The sequence below is a fragment of the Lacerta agilis genome, chromosome Z (genome assembly GCF_009819535.1).
Source record: "Lacerta agilis isolate rLacAgi1 chromosome Z, rLacAgi1.pri, whole genome shotgun sequence".
NCBI lineage: Eukaryota > Metazoa > Chordata > Lepidosauria > Squamata > Lacertidae > Lacerta > Lacerta agilis.
This window is the reverse complement of record NC_046331.1, coordinates 7,469,069-7,488,928: the sequence shown is the minus strand read 5'-3', so window position 1 is coordinate 7,488,928 and position 19,860 is coordinate 7,469,069. Positions and strand designations below refer to the sequence as shown.

The window sequence follows — 19,860 nt, the reverse complement described above, 5'->3', positions numbered from 1 at the left end:
CTGGGAGTGACCCCTGCCTGAAACCCTGGAGAGCAGATGCCAGTCAGTGTAGACAATATTGAGCTAGATAGACTAGTGCCATGACTGAATCAAAGGCAGCTTCCTGTGTTCAGTGGCGGACCTATCTTTTTGAGGCCCTGAAGCTTGGGCCCCTTCACAACCAGCAACAAGGTCTGGGTAACCATCATTATCTTCTGCAATGGGTTTGTTTACAGCAATCTTTACAACATCTGTGCTACTGACTTGTTGAAACATACACACACACACACACACACACACACACACACACACAAACCAATCGATTTTCAGTCATGCAACTCAAATAACACCCACTAGACCCATTATGTTTTTTAAAAAAACAGGGGCCCTCTGAGATTAGGGGCCCTGAAGCTTAAGCTTCATTAGTTCCATAGTAGATCTGCCCCTGCCTATGTTCCTATCCTTAATGTTGTTTTTACTTATCTTGCAGGGTGTTGTTGGTGCCGTGGGGAGCTCTGATCAACACGGTCTGACTGTGAGTAGGTGTGTGGGTGTGTGGGTGGGTGGGTGTGTGGGTGTGTGTAGTGATTCCAAGCTTTTTCACCAACACCAAACAAAGTTACCTAGTCCTACTAAGCTGTAACAGTCCTAGCACCGTATTTTTCGTTCCATAAGACGCACCTGAACATAAGACGCGCCTAGTTTTTAGAGGAGGAAAGGGGGGGAAAGCCCTGTTTTTTTTGAGATCAGCTCAAAGTGGTGCAGCTTTTTTTTTGCAAAGGGAAAAGCCCTGCTTTTTTGAGGATGAGCTGAAAGTGATGCAGGTTTTTTTGCAAAGGGAAAAGCCCTGCTTTTTTGAAGATCAGCTGAAAGTGGTGCAGCTTCTTTTTCAAAGAGGAAAAGCCCCATTTTTATGGGGTTCAACTCACAGTTCTGCAGCTTCTAGTCCTACAGCCATTTCTACAGTTTCCAGACAGATAATCTAATCAGCCAGTCACATGTCGCTAGGGAAACAAACAGCCTCATTCTGCATTCAACAATGGAGGCCTAGGCAAGAGGGTGGGGCTGGAAAGGGAGCCTTATCTCTCTCCTGATCACTTCCTGAACAGCTGTTCAGTGGCTTCCTTTCAACACCCCCTTCTCTCTTTGTAAAAAAAAAAAAAGCACCATCTGCTTTTGGCCCCTGGGCAATTCGGCTCCAGGGACCATGCATTCGCTCCATAAGACACACAGACATTTCCCCTTACTTTTTAGGAGAAAAAAAGTGCATCTTATGGAGCGAAAAATACGGTACATTGTTTGGCTACATACCATCAAAGCTCCAGATGTCATTTACCCTGCAGTCTCCTTGGGGGCCAGTAATTGCCTTCCTGGATCAGAAATCACTTGCCAAAGGCTGTTTTTTGTTGGTGCAGGCAGGCTTACTACTGTCTGGTGGGAATGCTGAATGGATCAACCATCCTGAGAGGGAGGGAGGAAAAGACCACCCCAGGGCACTGCTCCAGCTTGACTTTTCACACCCCCACACCCCCACACACACCCTGCCCCAGTATGATTTACCATCAACTGCCCTGTGACATTCTCATATGTTAACGTTGCTTATTCTGTTCTACTTCAGTTGCTGCAAGGGCAGGACATAGTGATCACTGCTTCATCCCCATCACCTAAATTGGTATTGCATTCAATGAATCCACGGCTAGCTAGCTGCCAGCCATCCTTCCTGCCCTTTGTCCATCTGTAACAAAACTTCTCTCCTGCTTCCAGTAATGCCTGCAGTGTTTTTATTTGTTCTCCTCCTACTTTCAGGGCTTTGTGGGTTTTCAAGGTGACAGGGGACATGATGGACCTCCTGGATCAACGGTAAATGGAGTCTCCTACTGTGTGTGGATAGAGAGATGTGCAAAAGCTCTCTGAAGCTTGCCTGTGGGAAATGAAGCATGATGATGATGATGATGATGATGATGATGATGATGATGATGAAATTTATATACCACCTTTCCTCCAAGGAGCTCAAGGTGGTATACATGGTGCTTCCCCCCCACCTACATTTTACCTTCACAAAAACCTGTAAGGTAGGTTAGGTTAGGTTAAGAGATGGTGACTGGCCCGAGGTCACCCTTTGAGCTTCATGGCTGAACGGAGATTTGAACTCAGGTCTCCAGCGTCCTAGCACAACATTCTAACCACTATGCCACACTGTAGCCAATAGAAGAGGTTGTGGTGTGTGCTTGGTTGCAGTTTTTGTATGGTGTCCCAACAGCTTTTCATTGTGCCTATGTTCCCAAAAAGTTTGATGAGCTTTGTACTAATGGAGTGGCATGGAAGGGGGGGGGGGTGGGGAACTGTGTAGGGTCAAAATCTAAGGGGTGGGAACCTCCCCCACTTTGCTGGCTCTCTTCAGGGGATGGGCCCTCTTCTCCACTCTTCAATGGTACCCCTAGGTTTCCATCTCTACAGGAAGTAATGAAGCTGCTCCATTAGCTTTGTTTCCAGTACCACACCCAGTTTAAGGTGTTAACAGTGACCTGAAGAAACACAGTTGGCCTCAAATGGCAGGAGGGGCACCTCCTCTCATCTCAAACTGCCCAGGTGTTAGGATCAGCAGAGTAGGTCCCATTTGTAGTTTTGCCACATTCTGTGTTTCAAAGGATGGTGGCGCACAAAAGGGCCTTATTTTCAGTGGCCTCCACGTGGTGGTATGATCTCTCCTCTGTAGTATATTCTGCACCATCACTTGCATGCTGTACATGCAAGTGATGGCACAGAAGATGGACCTCTTTACCCAGGCCTTTGTTTGAGTAGCCTTCTCTCCACCGTTGTTACTGTGCATAGTGATGATTGTGTTGCTCAAGAATCCTGCAAAACTAGAGCTGGCATCGGTGACATTTCATGGGTGCTCCCAGTGTGATGCATCTCCAAAGTCAGCAGATAGTTTTTCATTGATTGGAAGGCCTGATTGCTTGGCTGAGCCCCAGATTATGCCCTCTGGAGAAAAACTTCCATCCATTAATTATCCAACCTAGCATTTGTTTTGATGACTTTTCTTTCTGAACAGGGCTGTCCTGGAAAAACAGGGGCCAACGGAGAACCAGGTTCACCAGGACTGAGGGTAAGAGCTGATAAAAAAAAAATAGATTAAATCTATTCAGATTTTATTCTCTCTGTGTTATTTTGTTTATTAAATGCATAGCACACCCTTCCTCCCAAAGGACAGTGCATCAGTAATAAAACAGTGCAATTAGACCAGGTAAAAACAGTTAACAATAAATTTCTAAAAGCAGTTAAACACCAGTTGATAACTTCTAAAATCACTTTCTCTCAAATCTAATAATTTCAGGGCTGTCGTGAGCAGTACCTTTTATTTTTCAAAATGCCTGGATAAATAGGAATGTTTTAAAATTCCTTCTATGAAAGTTATTAATGCAGGAACTAACAATGATTCAAGACAATGATTTCAGTTTCTGGGTTTATCTTTTCTCCACCCACCCACCCCTTCCCATTCCAGGGCCTTCCTGGCAAACCTGGTCTAGAGGGGCTGCAAGGGATTGTTGGCATCAACGTAAGTGATGGGTCTTATCCAGAGAAGGGATGAGAGACATTCAGTTCACTCCACATTTAAATGGGAGCTTATCTAATTTGCACTTCCACCAGCTGAACCACAGCCGTTCTTCGAAATTCAAACTTCTCTGAATTTTGTGGTGCAGTTCTCTAGCCAAGTAATGGGCACAAAAAATGTATATATTGGGGGGTATCACCTCTCTTGATTTGGACACTATACTTCTGTTGATGCAGCCTAGAGTTTCATTAGCTTTTTCTGCTGCTGCATCACACCGTTGGCTGTGTGCTAAGCTCATGGATGGGGTATACTAAGATCCCCAGATCCTTTTCACATGTAACAGATGGCTTACTAACTTGACAAGTGCTGTTAAACCCTTACATTCCAGGGCTATCCAGGATCATTTGGCGACAGAGGAAAGCCTGGTCCCAGGGGCAAAAAGGTAGGGGCTCTCAGAACATTTGGCACCAGGAGATTAAATGTTTTCCAGGGCCAAGCAACATTACTATTTATTTATTTTTGCAGATTTATAAATTGTTCCATAGCCAGAAGCCACCCATTTGTATCAAATGGAATATGATACAAAAGAAGCAGACCCTAAAAATGAGATAAAATTTTAAAGACACAGATTCTTAATAACAATATGAAATACCAAGATACACACTGAGAGCCAGTGTGGTGTAGTGGTTAAGAGGGGCAGACTCGTAATCTGGGGAACCGGGTTCGCGTCTCCACTCCTCCACATGCAGCTGCTGGGTGACCTTGGGCTAGTCACACTTCTTTAAAGTCTCTCATCCCCACTCACCTCACAGAGTGTTTGTTGTGGGGGAGGAAGGGAAAGGAGAATGTTAGCCGCTTTGAGACTCCTTCGGGTAGTAAAAAGTGGGATATCAAATCCAAACTCTTCTTCTTCTGCAAAGCGCCGTACTTTTCTATGTATAAGATGCCCCCATGTATAAGACACCCCCTATTTTGGGGGGCTCAAATTTAAGAAAATGGGGGGAGATGGCACAGAGTTGTTGAGCTTTTTTGTGGAAGATTGCCCAGAATTGTTTGGCTGTTTTTAGGGGGGGGGAATGCTGGAAATCGCTCACCCGCACGCGTCACAAAATCCGCTTCTCGTCTGTCCCCTCACCGGCGGAAGCTGCCAATCGCCCGCCCAATTCTTGCAGCATCAAAACCACCCATTGACACAGCAACCAATGACATGCACAATAGACGCTAGCAGCCGTGGCAGCAACCAAATAAATGTCCACCCTATGCATTACCTGTGTATAAGACACCCCCCCCCATTTTTAGCAGGATTTTTACAGAAAATAAACTGGTCTTATACACTGAAAAGTACGGTATTTACAAGCAATAAAACCATTTCTGGAAATTGTTAGATTAATATTCCATAAATGATTGTGTGGTCTTAAACAAATATGTCGCCGGCTACTGCTCAGTGATTAAGATGCTAAGCACCTGACTTAATCTCAGCTGGCAGCTTATTCCAGAGGGCTAGAGCTGCAACACTAAATAACATTATTCGTGCTATTTAAAAATGCTATTAGGACACACCACTTCTCTTCCTTAACAATAAGCAGCTGTGGACAGTGTGGGATCTGCGCTGGAACAAGGGGAGATTGTTCCCTATGTGTCGTATGCAAACACTGACCTCATTTGAGGCAAGCCTTGTGCAGGGCTGAGGCTGAATGATGAAGAAGAGCAGTGCTCCAGCAACAGCTAACCATAGACTGTGCCCAATATAGGAGCAAACAGTTCTGTCTCGGTCATAAAAGCTACCAATACTAAATGGGGCCTTTGCCTAGCCTTCTCCAACACTCTTTCACCCTAATGGAGTGGGGGAGACTCTGGTTGTACTGGTACTTCTTGTGATGGCATCCTCTGAGTCAGGGGGGGATAGCAGTGTGATTTCCTTGGGCCTGAGGGGGCATTGGTACCAGGGGCACCTCTTCTGGAAGTGTATTTGTAGCATTGTGAGTAATTCTTCTGAGCCAGAGTCCACAATCTCATCTCCTAATGAAGGGGGATTAGATCCCAGGGTTGTGACACAATGGAAATTTCCTAATGAGCTATCCCTCTTCCCCAACATGCTATTTGCTCACAAAAAACCCTACTTACCGTAATTTTCCATGTACAGTATAAGATTACTTTTTTAAAAAAGGTTTAAATTGGGGTCCGTCTTATACACAGGTAGTGTTGAGGGGTGTTTTCTTAGTTTGGGGTCCCCCAAAATAGGGGGCATCTTATACATGGGGGCGTCTTATACACAGGAAAATACGGCACATCTATTGCCAGCAGGTATTAGTGAGATCTGTGTGCATTTGTGCATGCACTAACCGTAAAGGGGGGGGGAACCATACTACCACTGATGGTGCTGCTACTGTATGTAAGGAAGTGATCTCATAGTAAACCGAGCCAGTGTGGTGTAGTGGTTAAGAGTGGTAGACTCGTAATCTGGGGAACCGGGTTCGCGTCCCCGCTCCTCCACATGCAACTGCTGGGTGACCTTGGGCTAGTCACACTTCTCTGAAGTCTCTCATCCCCACTCACCTCACAGAGTGTTTGTTGTGGGGGAGGAAGGGAAAGGAGAATGTTAGCCGCTTTGAGGCTCCTTCGGGTAGTGATAAAGCGGGATGTCAAATCCAAAACTCTTCTTTTTGTCCTCTCTTCTCTCTACTCCCCCCGCCTTTTGCCATATTCACAGGGAGAGCCAGGAATCCGAGGCCCCGCTGGATATCCAGGCAAATCTGGTTCCAAAGTGAGTGTCATTTTCTGCTACGCTCCCTTACTCCTAGATGGTTGGAGGCAGTGATTCTCCTGAAAACCAGTTTTTGGGAAGCCACATTTTTCCGATGAAAATAGGGATGTACCATTCCAGAATGATAATTTTACTATTTTTACCCCACAGAACTTACTTGGTTGCCCCAGCCACTTCCAACACATATAAAACACATATAAAAACATAATAAAACATTAAACAATTTTTAAAAAGCAACACTTTCCCTATACAGGGTTGCCTTCAGATGGCTCGGGGGTGGGATAACTCCATACCCTCCAACGTTTCTCCAATGAAAATAGTGACATCCTAAGGAAAAGTGGGACGTTCTGGGATCAAATCAGAAACCAGGATGGTTTTTCTAAATCAGGGATGTCCCTGGGAAATAGGGACACTTGGAGGGTCTGAGAGTCCTGAGTGGTCACTTGGCAACAGAGGTTTTTTTTAACCTTGTTTGGCTTTTCTCCCTACATAGGGTCCACCAGGTCCATCTGGCATGAAAGGCCTTCCTGGCCCACAGGTATGTTCCCCTCCTCACAAAGTTTTCATCTCCCCGCCCCCTTTTTTAAAAGTAATATCTCCTATTTTATTTTATTTTATTTTATTTTATTTTATTTTATTTATTATTATCTTATTCCATTCCATCATACATAAGTTGACCTGCTCACCCTTACACTAATATTTATCACCTGGGCCTACAAAATGTGTGCCTTTGTGTGACGTCATAGCTCTTCAGTGAGAGCAAGTCTCTACACTAAGGGCAGCTAAACTATGGCCTTCCATATGACTCCCATAGTCCCTTGCCATTGGCCACGCCAGGGCTGGTGGCAATTGGAGTCCAAAAACATATGGAGAGCCACATACCAGGCCCCACAGTCCTAGTTTTAATAAATGAGAATGAAATCCTTTTCTTCTTAATCTTTTCGACCAAAACAGACCTAACATGGCAGGTAAGTGATTGGATCTTTCAATGGAGTTTCTGCCTTCCTTTCAGCAGTGTGGGTGGGGTGGGGTGGGGGCAGAGTCAGAGCTGTGGCACTGGGCGGGGGGGGGAGGGGAGAGGCAAGAATAGACCACTTTATTCTCCCACTTTATTCTCCCAGTTTCAACTGATCAGTCACATTATTATTATTAACAGAGCCTAGGGCTTGCTGATCAGAAGGTTGGTGGTTCGAATCCCTGCCACGGGGTGAGCTCCCGTTACTTGGTCCCAGCTCCTGCCCACCTAGCAGTTTGAAAGCACGTCAAAGTGCAAGTAGATAAATAGGGACCGCTCTGGCGGGAAGGTAAACTGTTTTTCCATGCGCTGCTCTTGTTCACCAGAAGCGGCTTAGTCATGCTGGCTGTACGCTGGCTCCCTCAGCCAGTAATGCGAGATGAGCGCCACAACCCCAGAGTCGGACACAACTGGACCTAATGGTCAGGGGTCCCTTTACCTTTACCTTACAATGTAAAACAATACAACTTCATAAAACTCCTGCCCACCTAGCAGTTCGAAAGCACGTCAAAGTGCAAGTGAATAAATAGGTACCGCTCAAGCGGGAAGGTAAACGGTGTTTCCGTGTGCTGCTCTGGTTCGCCAGAAGCGGCTTTGTCATGCTGGCCACATGACCCGGAAGCTGTCTATAGGCTCCCTCGGCCTATAGAGCGAGATGAGCGTCGCAACCCCAGAGTCGGACATGACTGGTCCTGATGGTCAGGGGTCCCTTTACCTTTACCTTATCACTTACTGCAGAAAATGCCTCAAAGCAACCTGCAATTATTTAAAAGCGCATACAAGTGCAAAATCTAAACCAGCATCAAAAGAGCACAACTACATTATTTTAGTAAATGTGTTCATCGTGCAATATTATAAAAGCACACAACCTATTCCACCCTACTAAACGATAAACACCACAGCATTATCCTGCTAAAAGTGCTCATCCTGCAGTACTCCACCCTACTCAAAGATGAACATGAAAACTAGAGGCTAGAGCAGGTGTCCCCAGACTTACCGGACCTCAGGCTGCTTCCTCCAGCGCCAATTGCGCGGCAGACCAGAGGGTGGGGAAGCGCGTGCCCACATGCTATTTCCGGCGCACTTCCGGGTCGACGGAGCGCCGAAAATAGCTTGCACACATGCACAAGCGTAATTTCCAGCGCACTTTCGGGTCGGCACAACGCCGGAAATAGCTTGTGCACGTGTGCACGGGCCTCAGCAGACCCGGAAGTGCACCGGAAATGATGCTTGCAGATGCGCACAACTATTTTCGTCACTCTGCTGGCCCTGAAAGTGGGCAGGCGCGCTGTGCTGGTAAGAGCAAGCGGTGGCAGTGGCGGGGGTTGCCGGGGGGCCAGATAAATGAGACCCTCGGGCCGCATCCGGGCCGCAGGCCTTAGTCTGGGGACCCCTGGGCTAGAGTATGAAAAGATGGTGTCCGCCCTCTACAGGAATAACCTTCTCATTTCTTTCAGGGCAGAATGGGAGATGTGGGCCCCAGGGGATTTCCTGGAACCTTGGTAAGCATATGGCTACCTGAACATGGGCAGGGGCTCACTTAGCCCTGATCCTGCCATGTCCCTTCCCACAGTCTTGGCAAGCAAGAAGGGGATTTCTGCTATCCTCATCTCTCTATGAACTTGCAAATGAAAATGTTCTTCTCTTCCTATATGAAATGCATTTGTGCACCTTGATTTTCCCCACCTAAAAATGTTTTTTTCCTACTCCATAGGGACTTCCTGGTATACATGGACAAAATGGCCTCCCAGGAAAGCCAGGACTAGCAGGAGAGGCAGGGCCCATTGGTCCAGTGGGAGCGAGTGGTCCATCAGGGTACCCGGTATGTACATATACATATCTGTGCCTGGGTGCTATGTGGTTTGGAGCTTGGTGAAAGCACCAGGTTCAGTGGAGGTAAGAGGGTCTTCTTAGCCAGGCAGGACTGAAGGGATATCACAGCATCAAAGAGTGCTCAGATGGCTTGTGTAAACAAGCCAACCCCTTTGTCCCATAGAGAAAATAATCGCTGGTCTCTCTGTGCTGTGAATGAAGGACAGTTTCACTGTTACGCATGCCAAGGGTGGAAAGCCCTGGCTTGGGGGCCAAAAGCAGTCCCCCCAGCCTCTTGAGATTCTCCCCAGACTGCACCCCTCACCAGCCCTACTTCACATCCTACTTGAGTGTTTTTACCTGGCTGGAATGGCACCCTTGATAATGCCTGGATGGAAGACAGAGATGAGTGAGTGTATTGCTAGAAATTAGCCTTCTGCACTAGTGCATATGTGCATTGATTTAAGTGATTGCCTCATGTCTTCCTGATTTAACTATGACCATCAATAACCTGTAAGGAGGGGTGGGGAGCATGAGAAGGAAGCACAATTAAAATAACAACAAGAAATTCATCTGCTATTTCCAGGATTTAATTTTAGACATTTTTCTAAGTTTATCCTGGTAGGCAGGTGGAGCAGCAGATTATCATCGTACGAAACAATGGTAATGTACAACAGGAGATGTCCACCTTTCCTTAATTGTAAACTGCGTACTATCTTTACAGGGAAGAGATGGGCCAGCAGGTCTAGCGGGGCCCATTGGAGAGAAAGGAGAAAAGGTAAGTTAAGGGTGGAAGTAAGAGGATCTCACCCACACACTGGTCTTCCAGGGTTGCTACATGTCAAAGAACTAAAGGCATTATTTTGCTCTCGTAAGAGCTGGAATACTGATCTTAAAAGATCATCTCATCCCCTGTGTACACAACTGATCCCTGTGTTCTGCGGGAGAGCATACTCTGCAAATGATATCCTTTCAGGAGGTCCTTTCCACACAATGTTGGACTTTTGGTGTCATTGTTAGTACTTAGAACTCCCTCCCATTGCATATCAGACAGGCACCTTCTCTGTTGCCCTTTTGGCACCTGCTAAATACATCCCACTTTCTATATATACCTTCTGAAATATATATCCCAGTTGGTATCAGTGTTGGATTTCAATTGCTTGCCTGCAAATGCCTGGGATTGAACCTGGGGCTTTCTGCGTGCCAGCTAGATACTCTACCACTAAGCTGTGGGCTTTCCCAGTCTGAGCAGCACTGCTCTGTGTAAACCCATCTTTTGAAACCTACACAGTATTGTTGAATGCTCTTATTTCTTTAGGGTGCCTCTGGAGGCCCTGGTGCAGCTGGTGTCAGTGGGCTGGATGGAGAGCAGGTATGGAAATATAGTGGAATGCATCCTCTTTCCCTCTCTTTTTTTGTTTCTATCAGGTGCTTTCCTGCTCACAATGCTAGAAACTTGATGGAGATGTATTAAAAAATACCTAAAGAGAACTCTAGGAATTTGAACTCTGTGAGGGGAATGCTGGTGATGGTGGTGTCCTAGCAACTCTCAGCACCCTTAAACTACAGTGGTGCAGATAGGGCCGCGTTATTCTATACACAAACATGCAAACACATTAACTTCAGTTCTCCCGTTGCAAAAAAAGTCTGCATGAAAATTTGTATCCATTTTCATGCAGCTTTCTCCTAATGTGAGTATTTTATTTTATTTTATTTTGTACACAGTTTTGGCTAGTATAAGCATTTTGACAAGCAATTTCCCTCTTTCAGAATGCAATTTCATATATGTGATTGCACTCTGATAGAGGGAAATTGCTTGTCAAAATGCTTATACTAGCCAAAAGTATCTCACTTTTATATATTTGACACACACATTTTTGTACAGTGGTACCTCGACTTACGAATTACTCGACATATGAATTTTTCGACTTACGAATTGTTCCGAATTTTTCGTTTCCAATGCATTCCTATGGGGAAATCGCTTTTTTCGACTTACGAATTTTTCGACCTACGAATGTGCATTTGGAACGGATTAAATTCGTAAGTCGAGGTACCACTGTACATATCTTCTAGTGGAAAATTCTGTGTTGCAAAATGCAGGAGTGGGAATTTCAAATGAGAACTGTGTCTTGTTTGCAACGTGCAAATCCGGGACTATCCAGGGAATAAATTTGTCCCCTATCCTTAATCCATACCGAAACCTTGTGAAATGGACCAGCCTGTGATATCTGTGCTCTCCTTTTTCTATGTGCATGTGTGTGTTTAAAACAGAGTGCAGGGTTATTATTGTGTGTTCCTTTTCCCTCTAGGGTGTCCCAGGCATACCTGGAGTGGAAGGTCAACCTGGGTCAAAAGGTGAACAGGTGAGTGCTAACAGGTTTTCTCTTGAACCACCTGGGTTTTGAGAATCTTAAAATTCAGAGAACGTTGCTCTTGTTCTATAGGAATAAGCTTGATAAGCATTCTTCCACCCATGGGACTCCCATTTGCCAAATTCATTCATCTGCTCAAAGGTTCTTGTGGCTACAGTTGAGTAAAGGTTGCAGCATTTGGGACTTTTTAGTTTAGAGAACTAATGGCATGATAGAAGTTTATAGAATTATGCATGGCATGGAGAAAGTGGACAGAGAAACACATTCTTCCCTCTCTCGTAACACTAGAACTTGTGGACATCCAGGGAAGCTGAATGTTGGAAGATTCAGGACAGATAAAACAAAGGACCTCTTCATACAGCTCATAAACAATGGAACTCATTCCCACAGGAGGCAGTGTTAGCCACCAACTTGGATGGCTCTAAAAGAAGACTGGACAAATTAATGAAGGAGAAGGCTATCTATGGTTGTATACAAAAAAAAAGCATCAGGTGTTATAACGATTATAATACAACAAAACCAAAACACCAAACCGGCTTGCAAATATAAAGAACAATTTTACTCAGTTAAACACACTAAAGTGCAGCGTGCATGTCAAAGCCTGGAGATACTTATAGACAAATAGTCAACTAGTGGCACAACTCTGCCAATAATGTGCCATTTGTTGTTATTCAGTCGTTCAGTCTTGTCCGACTCTTCATGACCCCATGGACCAGAGCACGCCAGGCACGCCTGTCCTCCACTGCCTCCCGCAGTTTGGCCAAACTCATGCTAGTCGCTTCGAGAACACTGTCCAACCATCTCATCCTCTGTTGTCCCCTTCTCCTTGTGCCCCCCATCTTTCCAAACATCGGGGTCTTTTCCAGGGAGTCTTCTCTTCTCATGAGGTGGCCAAAGTACTGGAGCCTCAGCTTCAGGATCTGTCCTTCCAGTGAGCACTCAGGGCTGATTTCTTTAATGATGGATAAGTTTGATCTTTTTGCAGTCCATGGGACTCTCAAGAGTCTCCTCCAGCACCATAATAGTGGCATAGCACAGTGCAAATAAGCAAAACGTGCTGCAGATAGTTCTCAACTGGACACACAAAGTCATATAAGAGGGAACGGTCGCAAGAAAGGATTCATTATCACATAGCGATATGTAGGGGTCATACGTGGTGGTGGTCACAGACAGGCACCTCCTCACTGTCCCTCGGCGAAAATGGTACAGTAGATCAGAAGACCTGTATCCCAGATGTTAAGCAGGTTTTGATACAGCTTCTTCAGTTTATAATACTATATACTCAACACAATACATCAAGAATATAAGTATACTTGCTGTGCCTGTGAAGAACTTATATTCTTGATGTATCGTGTTGAGTGCTGCTGCGCTTGGGTCCTGCTAGCAGTTTTTTCATGGGCATCAGGTTGGCCAGTGTGAGAATCAGCTCCATAGTTTAACCAAGTGCTGCATGAAGAAGTACTTTCTTTAATCTGTCCTGATACACTGAGAGTCTGGAGGAAGAACCCGTTGTGGCTTGCAGCTGCTGCCACCATCAGTATACTGTGAGTAAATCCGGACTCAAGAGCAGCTCGTTCCAATGACATACTTTCTTTATTATTGCTTTCCAGGGTAATAGAGGAGCCCCAGGGGCCCCAGGTGTTCAAGGTGGCATTGGAGAGACCGGAGAGAAGGGCCCAGATGGGCAGCCTGGTGGATATGGAGAGCTGGGGAAAGAGGTAACCTGCACACAATTAATTTGAAGTGGGTTTCTCATGCCAAGTTATCAACAGCAAGGGTCCATTCAGATGTGGGGGATATTACAGGATTTTTTTTTCTGATTGTAATGCTTGTGGTTCTGCTCTGTTCTCCAGTACTCCTTTCACATTGCAGTGCCTGTCGCACTATGGAACTGTGGCTTTTGGACATGCCACACTAAATATCTGTAAGGTTTTCAGTGGCTGCTCATGATTAACCAGGCTGACTCCGACGTTTCTAAAACTAGGTTTCTTTATTGTGCAAATATATACAGTGCAGCTACAAAAAAAATCTTTCGGCAGAGTCCGGGAATGACCCCTTCCGGTTCTTTGCCCAGCATAAAAGGCGCGGGATGCGGAACCCCCGCCTACCCCCTCTGCGTCCTTCTCCCCTCCACAAGTGGGGAGACGGAAGAGGTGCTTCCCCTCCAACCTCTGCTCGGCGTGAGGGCTCTCCATCCCTGTCAGAGCCCTGACTCCTACTTCCCGTTCCCATCTCTCCCTCCCCACTAGAGGGATCACTGCCATTCTCACCGGATGAAGATGAATTGCTCAGCAGTTGAGGCGGGAGCTCACGATACTGATAAAGCCCTGGCAACCCCTTGCTTTCCGGCGAGGGTAGCTGACAATATCATTCACATCAGTGGGCATGGTGTGACACAACAACAAACTCCATTGGCCAGTGTCATTGGACTCAGTATCCAGCAAGCTGGATTCATGCATGGGTTGCTGTGGGGAATTCTGAGTGCAGGGTTTGATGTTATCGTGCAAAGCCCCTTTCCTAAAGAGATGTGCTTCTCTTCTACAGGGTGACGACGGAGACCCTGGAGACCTGGGGGATCCAGGGCCAAAGGGAAAAAAGGTGTAGTAGATCTGTCCTGATTTTCCCCTGTCTATCGTCCTCTCACCAATGATATCTCAGAATGTTTGAGTGGCTTGAGAGTATATTCTCTCTTTCCTTAGAATATATCGTATTTTCCCGTCCATAAGATGCCCCAATGTATAAGACGCCCCCTATTTTTGGAGACTCGGATTTAAAAAAAATGGGGGAGATGGCACCATGTATAATTTTTGACATTTTTTAAGGGGGGGGGGACATAGTCTTATACACGGTAAAATACGGTACTTAAAACAATATCATGAACCAGCTTGAGCAAAACTGGATATGATGAAGAGCTGAGACAAAATTGAGAAGTGGGATGCAGATTTATACTGTATTTTTTTGCTCCATAAGATGCACTTTTTTCATCCTAAAAAGTAAGGGGAAATATCTGTGCGTCTTATGGAGCGAATGGTGGTCCCTGAAGCTGAATTGCCCAGGGGCCAAAAGAGGATCATGCATTTTATTTTACAAAGAGAAAAGGGAGTGTTGAAAGGACCCCGCTCAGCAGCTGATCAGCAAGGGATGGGGAGAGAGATAAGAGTCCCGGCTCCCTTTCAGCCCCACCCTCCTTTGTTGAATGTGCTGCTGAGGGAGGTTGTTTGTTTCCCCAGCTACATGTGACTGGCTGATTAGATTATCTGTCTGGAAACTGTAGAAAAGGCTCCCTTTCCTTTAGAAGCTGCAGAAATGTGAGTTGAACCCCATAAAAACAGAGCTTTTCCTTTTTGCTTTTCCCCCTTTGCAAAAAAGCTGCAAAACTTTTAGCTGATCCTCAAAAAAACAGGGCTTTTCCCTTTGCTGAAAAAGCTGCAAAACTTTTGGCTGATACTCAAAAAAAAAAAAACAGGGCTTTTAGAGGAGGAAAACCAGAAAAAAAAAAAATTTTCTTGTTTCCTCCTCTAAAAACGAGGTGCGCCCTATGGTCCGGTGTGCCCTATGGAGCGAAAAATATGGTAAATATATATATATTGAAAGCAGTCATTTAAAGCATAGAGTGTTCCATTTTGGCCACATTTGGATGTTTATTGCATTTATATTCCATATTTCCTTCAAGGAATTCAAGGTAGTATACATAGTTCTCTTCCCATTCCGTGTAACCCTTGTGAGGTAGGTTAGACTGAGAGAGTATGAATTGCCTAAGGTCACCCAGGAAGTGTCATGAACACTTTTTTTAAAAAAAGTCCAAACTTGGAAAACAATTTATTATTATTAAATATTCATTGCATTTATAGCCCAACTTTTATTCCCAAAGAGCTGAAGCCAGCCTACACGGTTCTCCCCTTCTTCATTTACAGTAATCCCCACAGCAGCTCTGTGAGGTAGGGTAAGGATGGACTGGTCCAAGGTCACCCAGCAAGTTTCACGAATGAGTAGGGATTCAAACCCTGGGCTCTCGGGTCCTGGTCTGACACTTCATCCATTGCACTGTGTTCATTCCTAGCGTATTCCTGTGGATGCAATTTGTTTTGGCTACGTTTAATACTGATTTAAAATTTGTTGTAACACACCCTGGAATCTACTGGCAAAGGGCAGGTAATAAATATAACAGCAACAGCATATACTGTATTGCAGAGCATTGGACTAGATCAGTGTTTTTCAACCACTGTTCCACGGCACACTAGTGTGCCGCGAAATGTTGTCTGGTGTGCCGTGGGAAAAACTGAAAAATTACTTTATATATAGTCAATATAGGCACAGAGTTAAAATTTTTAACATTTTCTAATGGTGGTGTGCCTCAGGATTTTTTTCATGAAACAAGTGTGCCTTTGCCCCAAAAAGGTTGAAAAACACTGGACTAGATGACCCTTGGGGGGGGGGGGGTCCCTTCCAACTCAACAATCCTAGGAGTCTATTATTCTAACATAGGACAAAGATAGAGAACGTGGGTTAAAGATTAAGAACCAATGGAGTAATAATAATCATCATCATCATCATCTTTCTCCTTCTCCTTTTTCTTCTGGAACAGGGCAGCGGTGGCAGCAGAGGACCTTCAGGGCTGCCTGGGCCACGTGGCACTATGGGGCCAGTTGGTGGAAAGGGTCGCAGAGGAGAAAAGGGACAAGAAGGTTTCTTGGCAAGTACACTAACAGCATTCTAACTAATGGTGCAGAAATGGGGATTACAACCCCCATCAGCCCCTGCAAACCTGGCTGAACAGTCATGTATAATAGGAGAGGGAGTTGAGACCCACAAGTCCTCCCACCACTGTTCTCCCGGGATTTCTCTAGTTAGTGTACCTGGGACTACGGAATCAGAAATGCAGTGGCAGAGCTTCATGCTCCAGCACTGGGGGGTGGAGAGCAGGTAGGGGCAGGGCTGGCATGTGTCCCGGGCGCGTGTCCTGGGGACGTGGTGTGCCACCTGTGGGGGCATGGTGCCCAGTGTAGCCAGGGGGCAGCCGCGATGGCACCCTACTGGGATCGGCTGCCGGGGGCAGTGCGCTCCCCCCACACTCCTCTTCCTCCGCCACTGCAGAAATGTATTTATTTATTTACAGATTTCTAGGCAACCTCCATCCTGATGAATTCCAGGGCACCATACAATATTTCTTTACCAAAAGAAATAAAAAAGAAACAGGAATAAAACATTCCAGCAATATAACAGCTTCCTTTGTAACAGTAAAATGGAGAAGTGACAAAAACATCAAACTGATAAAGCAGGTGGATTTCCCTGCCCTTTGATGAGTGCTGTTACTCCAAAGCATTGTCTATGTGCCTAAAAAGCATGCCTGCTCTTGTAAATGATTTTTTTTTTCTAGTGAGGAAGGAGCTAGGGCACATTCTGTCTCCAGAGTTTCCATCGGGAGAATCAATTTAATTCATCCTGTGCCTCATTTTCTCTCCTCTATTTTTCCATAAAGGGCCAAGCAGGCATAGCTGGAATTGCAGGACCTGGAGGAGCAAGAGGAGCACAGGTAGGTCACATTTCATAGCTGTGGCCTCACAGAGGTCATGCTGAATCTGCAAGTGACGCCACCTTGGCAAGGTTTAGGCATTGGCCAAGGTCCTTGAGCTGTGTTCTGGTCTAATACCATAACCCATAGGGTGAGGCACGTTGACAGTTCCTGGAGCACATCCAACTTGCCTAGACAACAACTGGGGGCAGACGGAGGCCTTTTATGCTTCTGTCTCCAGACTACTTCTTCAGGCTTAAGCCCCTTGAGAGCTTCAGAGCCTTAAAGGGTCAACCCTCTGGCCTGAAGATGGGCACTTTTCCTTTCCATAGTCTCCCACCTGGTGGGAGCCCAACTACCTTTGTCACAATGGTCTCTCTATCTTCCACAGGCAGCTCTAAACTCAGCCCCAGACCTGGCTCCCCATCTGGTTCCCCTGCTGCCTCTAACTCTGTGTCCAGGTCACTGCAGGATACAGGAGGCATGACACCTTGGACTGCTGAGCTGGGCTGCTCAGCGGTACCCCTGGATCCCAAAGCAGGAATAGGAGGGCCTGTGGCCCTCTAGATGTTGTTGAACTGCAACTCCCATCAACCCCCAGCCAGCATGGCCAGCATTAGAGGTGGCGGTACTTGTGGCCCTCCAAAATAAACAGTGGTTTGATGTCAACTTGCTGCCGCATGCTGGTGAAACATCTTGTTGTGTTCTGCTGCTGCTGCTGCTGCTGCTGCTGCTGCTGCTGCTGCTGCACCTTCAGGAAACAAGCCAGAACCGATGCCCCGCCTAGAGTGGAATCCAACATTCAAATGAATCAGAGCTTTCCTCAGGCTAACACTGGGGCCCTCAAGCTGGGAACATGACACCCATCAAATCCAGCCATAAGCCAGAGAGATGTGTCTTGTCAGTGACCTCTGCTCCTTTTTGGCATTGCAGGGTGAAATTGGAGTCCGGGGGCTTCCTGGATTGGATGGTCCTGAAGGAATGAAGGTAGGTACCTCCAGTTTTTGCCCATGACTTTGCTGGTAGAGTAAGGGCTATGGGACAAAAAAAAATGATTATAGCTTTGGGAGAAGTATATGTGTGTGCAGGGAGTCAGTATCGTCAATTTAACTGAGGCAGCTCACCTGTTTCCCAGGTAGCAAAATGGTGCTTCCTATTTCACAATTCTTCCCACCCCTCCTTTTCTTCTTCCTCTCAGGGAAAGCCAGGATCTCATGGTGCGATTGGACCCAGTGGTGCTACCGGACTGGCGGTAAGGGCAAGGCACTTGGTACCCAAATCTCATTCTTCCTGAGATATACCGGTAAATGATATGTGTAGGTGGATCACACTCCCCTTATCATTATAGGTGTGGAATACCATCAGTAGGTGTTTTGATACTGTAAACCTCCCTGTGATCTCCGGGCGAAGGGCGGTATAGAAATTTCATAATAATAATAACATTCACATTTTAATAGGGTGCTATCAGATTTGCACTTACTGAAATGATATGCAAATCAAACACACAGCCATCCTTCAAAATTCACACTTCGTGAGTCCCCCCCCCCCCCCACTATAATAAATGTGTGCAAAACCAGACATATCAGAGGAAAGCCTGCATGAAAAATGCACATACTGGAAGAATAAGAAATCAAGATAACATACTTCCTATAAAATAATGGAAATGGTTTATTGAATATTTACAGATAAATTGTAAACACATAAAAACACTGGCAGGGTTATAGTAATAACCTGCGGCTACATAAGAGTATACATTTAAAGAAGCTAAATAACTGAGTAAAAGGCGAGGCTACTACTTGCAAAGAACTGGAAAAGCCAAGAATTACCTACAATAGATCAATGGCAGATGAAAATGATGGACTTTATGGATCTTGCTGAACTGACTGGAAGACTCCACGACCAGGGAGAAGAGTCGATTGAAGAAGACTGGAAGAAATTTAAAATTTATTTGAATAAGTATTATAATATTTAGTGTTGCCTTTGGAAGTAGCTATAGGTTTTTGCTATTTTTCTTTTTATGATTTAGGTTTAAGAAGATGTTATTACCAAGTTAAATGGTTATTCATATAATGTAACTGCTTAACAATGATATGATTTTGAAATTCAACTGGGGAGACTTAGGGAAGTCACCTAAATAATGTGAAAATAATTTAGGAATGTAAGAACTTGTTGATTTTTCTTTCTTTTTCTTTTCTTTCCTTTCTCTAAAATTATCTTATGTTTAAATGTTATATGATATTATCTTTATTATAAATCTTACAAAATTAATAAAAATTATTAAAAGGTAAAGGTAAAGGGACCCTTGACCATTAGATCCAGTCGTGGACGACTCTGGGATTGTGGCGCTCATCTTGCTTTACTGGCCAAGGGAGCCGGCATACAGCTTCTGGGTCATGTGGCCAGCATGACTAAGCCACTTCTGGCGAACCAGAGCAGCGCACGGAAACGCTGTTTACCTTCCCGCCGGAACAGTATCTATTTATCTACTTGCACTTTGGCGTGCTTTTGAACTGCTAGTTTGTCAGGAGCTGGGACCGAGCAACAGGAGCTCACCCTGTCGCGGGGATTCGAACCGCCGGCCTTCTGATCAGCAAGCCCTGGGGGAGAAAAATAGGCTTGATTACCCATTTCTTCGCAATGAAAAGGAAGTGGGTGTAGCTAAGCCTGGTAGGACAGCTTACTCTATAGTATTAACCCTGTCTTGCATTAATTAGACTTAGGCATGTTGGTTATATGAGGCTGGTTATCCCACAATACTAACTACTGATGATACTGCTGCCACTCTCTACTAACCTAGTCTCTGCCTCAGCCACACACACACACACACACACACACACAAAATGTGGATAA

At 45.4% G+C, this 19,860-nt stretch overlaps 1 protein-coding gene and 1 long non-coding RNA gene across 2 annotated transcripts; both read left to right on the top strand.

Moving 5' to 3' along the window:
- The first annotated feature begins 2,993 nt into the window (after nucleotides 1-2,993).
- LOC117040118 (collagen alpha-1(III) chain-like) lies at nucleotides 2,994-11,564 on the top strand. The gene is made up of 10 exons (XM_033137673.1): nucleotides 2,994-3,088; nucleotides 3,485-3,538; nucleotides 3,924-3,977; nucleotides 6,246-6,299; nucleotides 6,793-6,837; nucleotides 8,772-8,816; nucleotides 9,029-9,136; nucleotides 9,851-9,904; nucleotides 10,445-10,498; nucleotides 11,436-11,564. The coding sequence occupies exons 1-10, from the start codon at nucleotides 3,014-3,016 to the stop codon at nucleotides 11,529-11,531; spliced, it is 639 nt and encodes a 212-aa protein (XP_032993564.1). The 5' UTR covers nucleotides 2,994-3,013; the 3' UTR covers nucleotides 11,532-11,564.
- Nucleotides 11,565-16,976: 5,412 nt separating this feature from the next.
- Nucleotides 16,977-18,263, top strand: LOC117040219. The gene is made up of 3 exons (XR_004425831.1): nucleotides 16,977-17,031; nucleotides 17,944-17,997; nucleotides 18,209-18,263. It is a non-coding gene; the product is annotated as an uncharacterized LOC117040219 (long non-coding RNA).
- The last annotated feature ends 1,597 nt before the right edge of the window (nucleotides 18,264-19,860 follow it).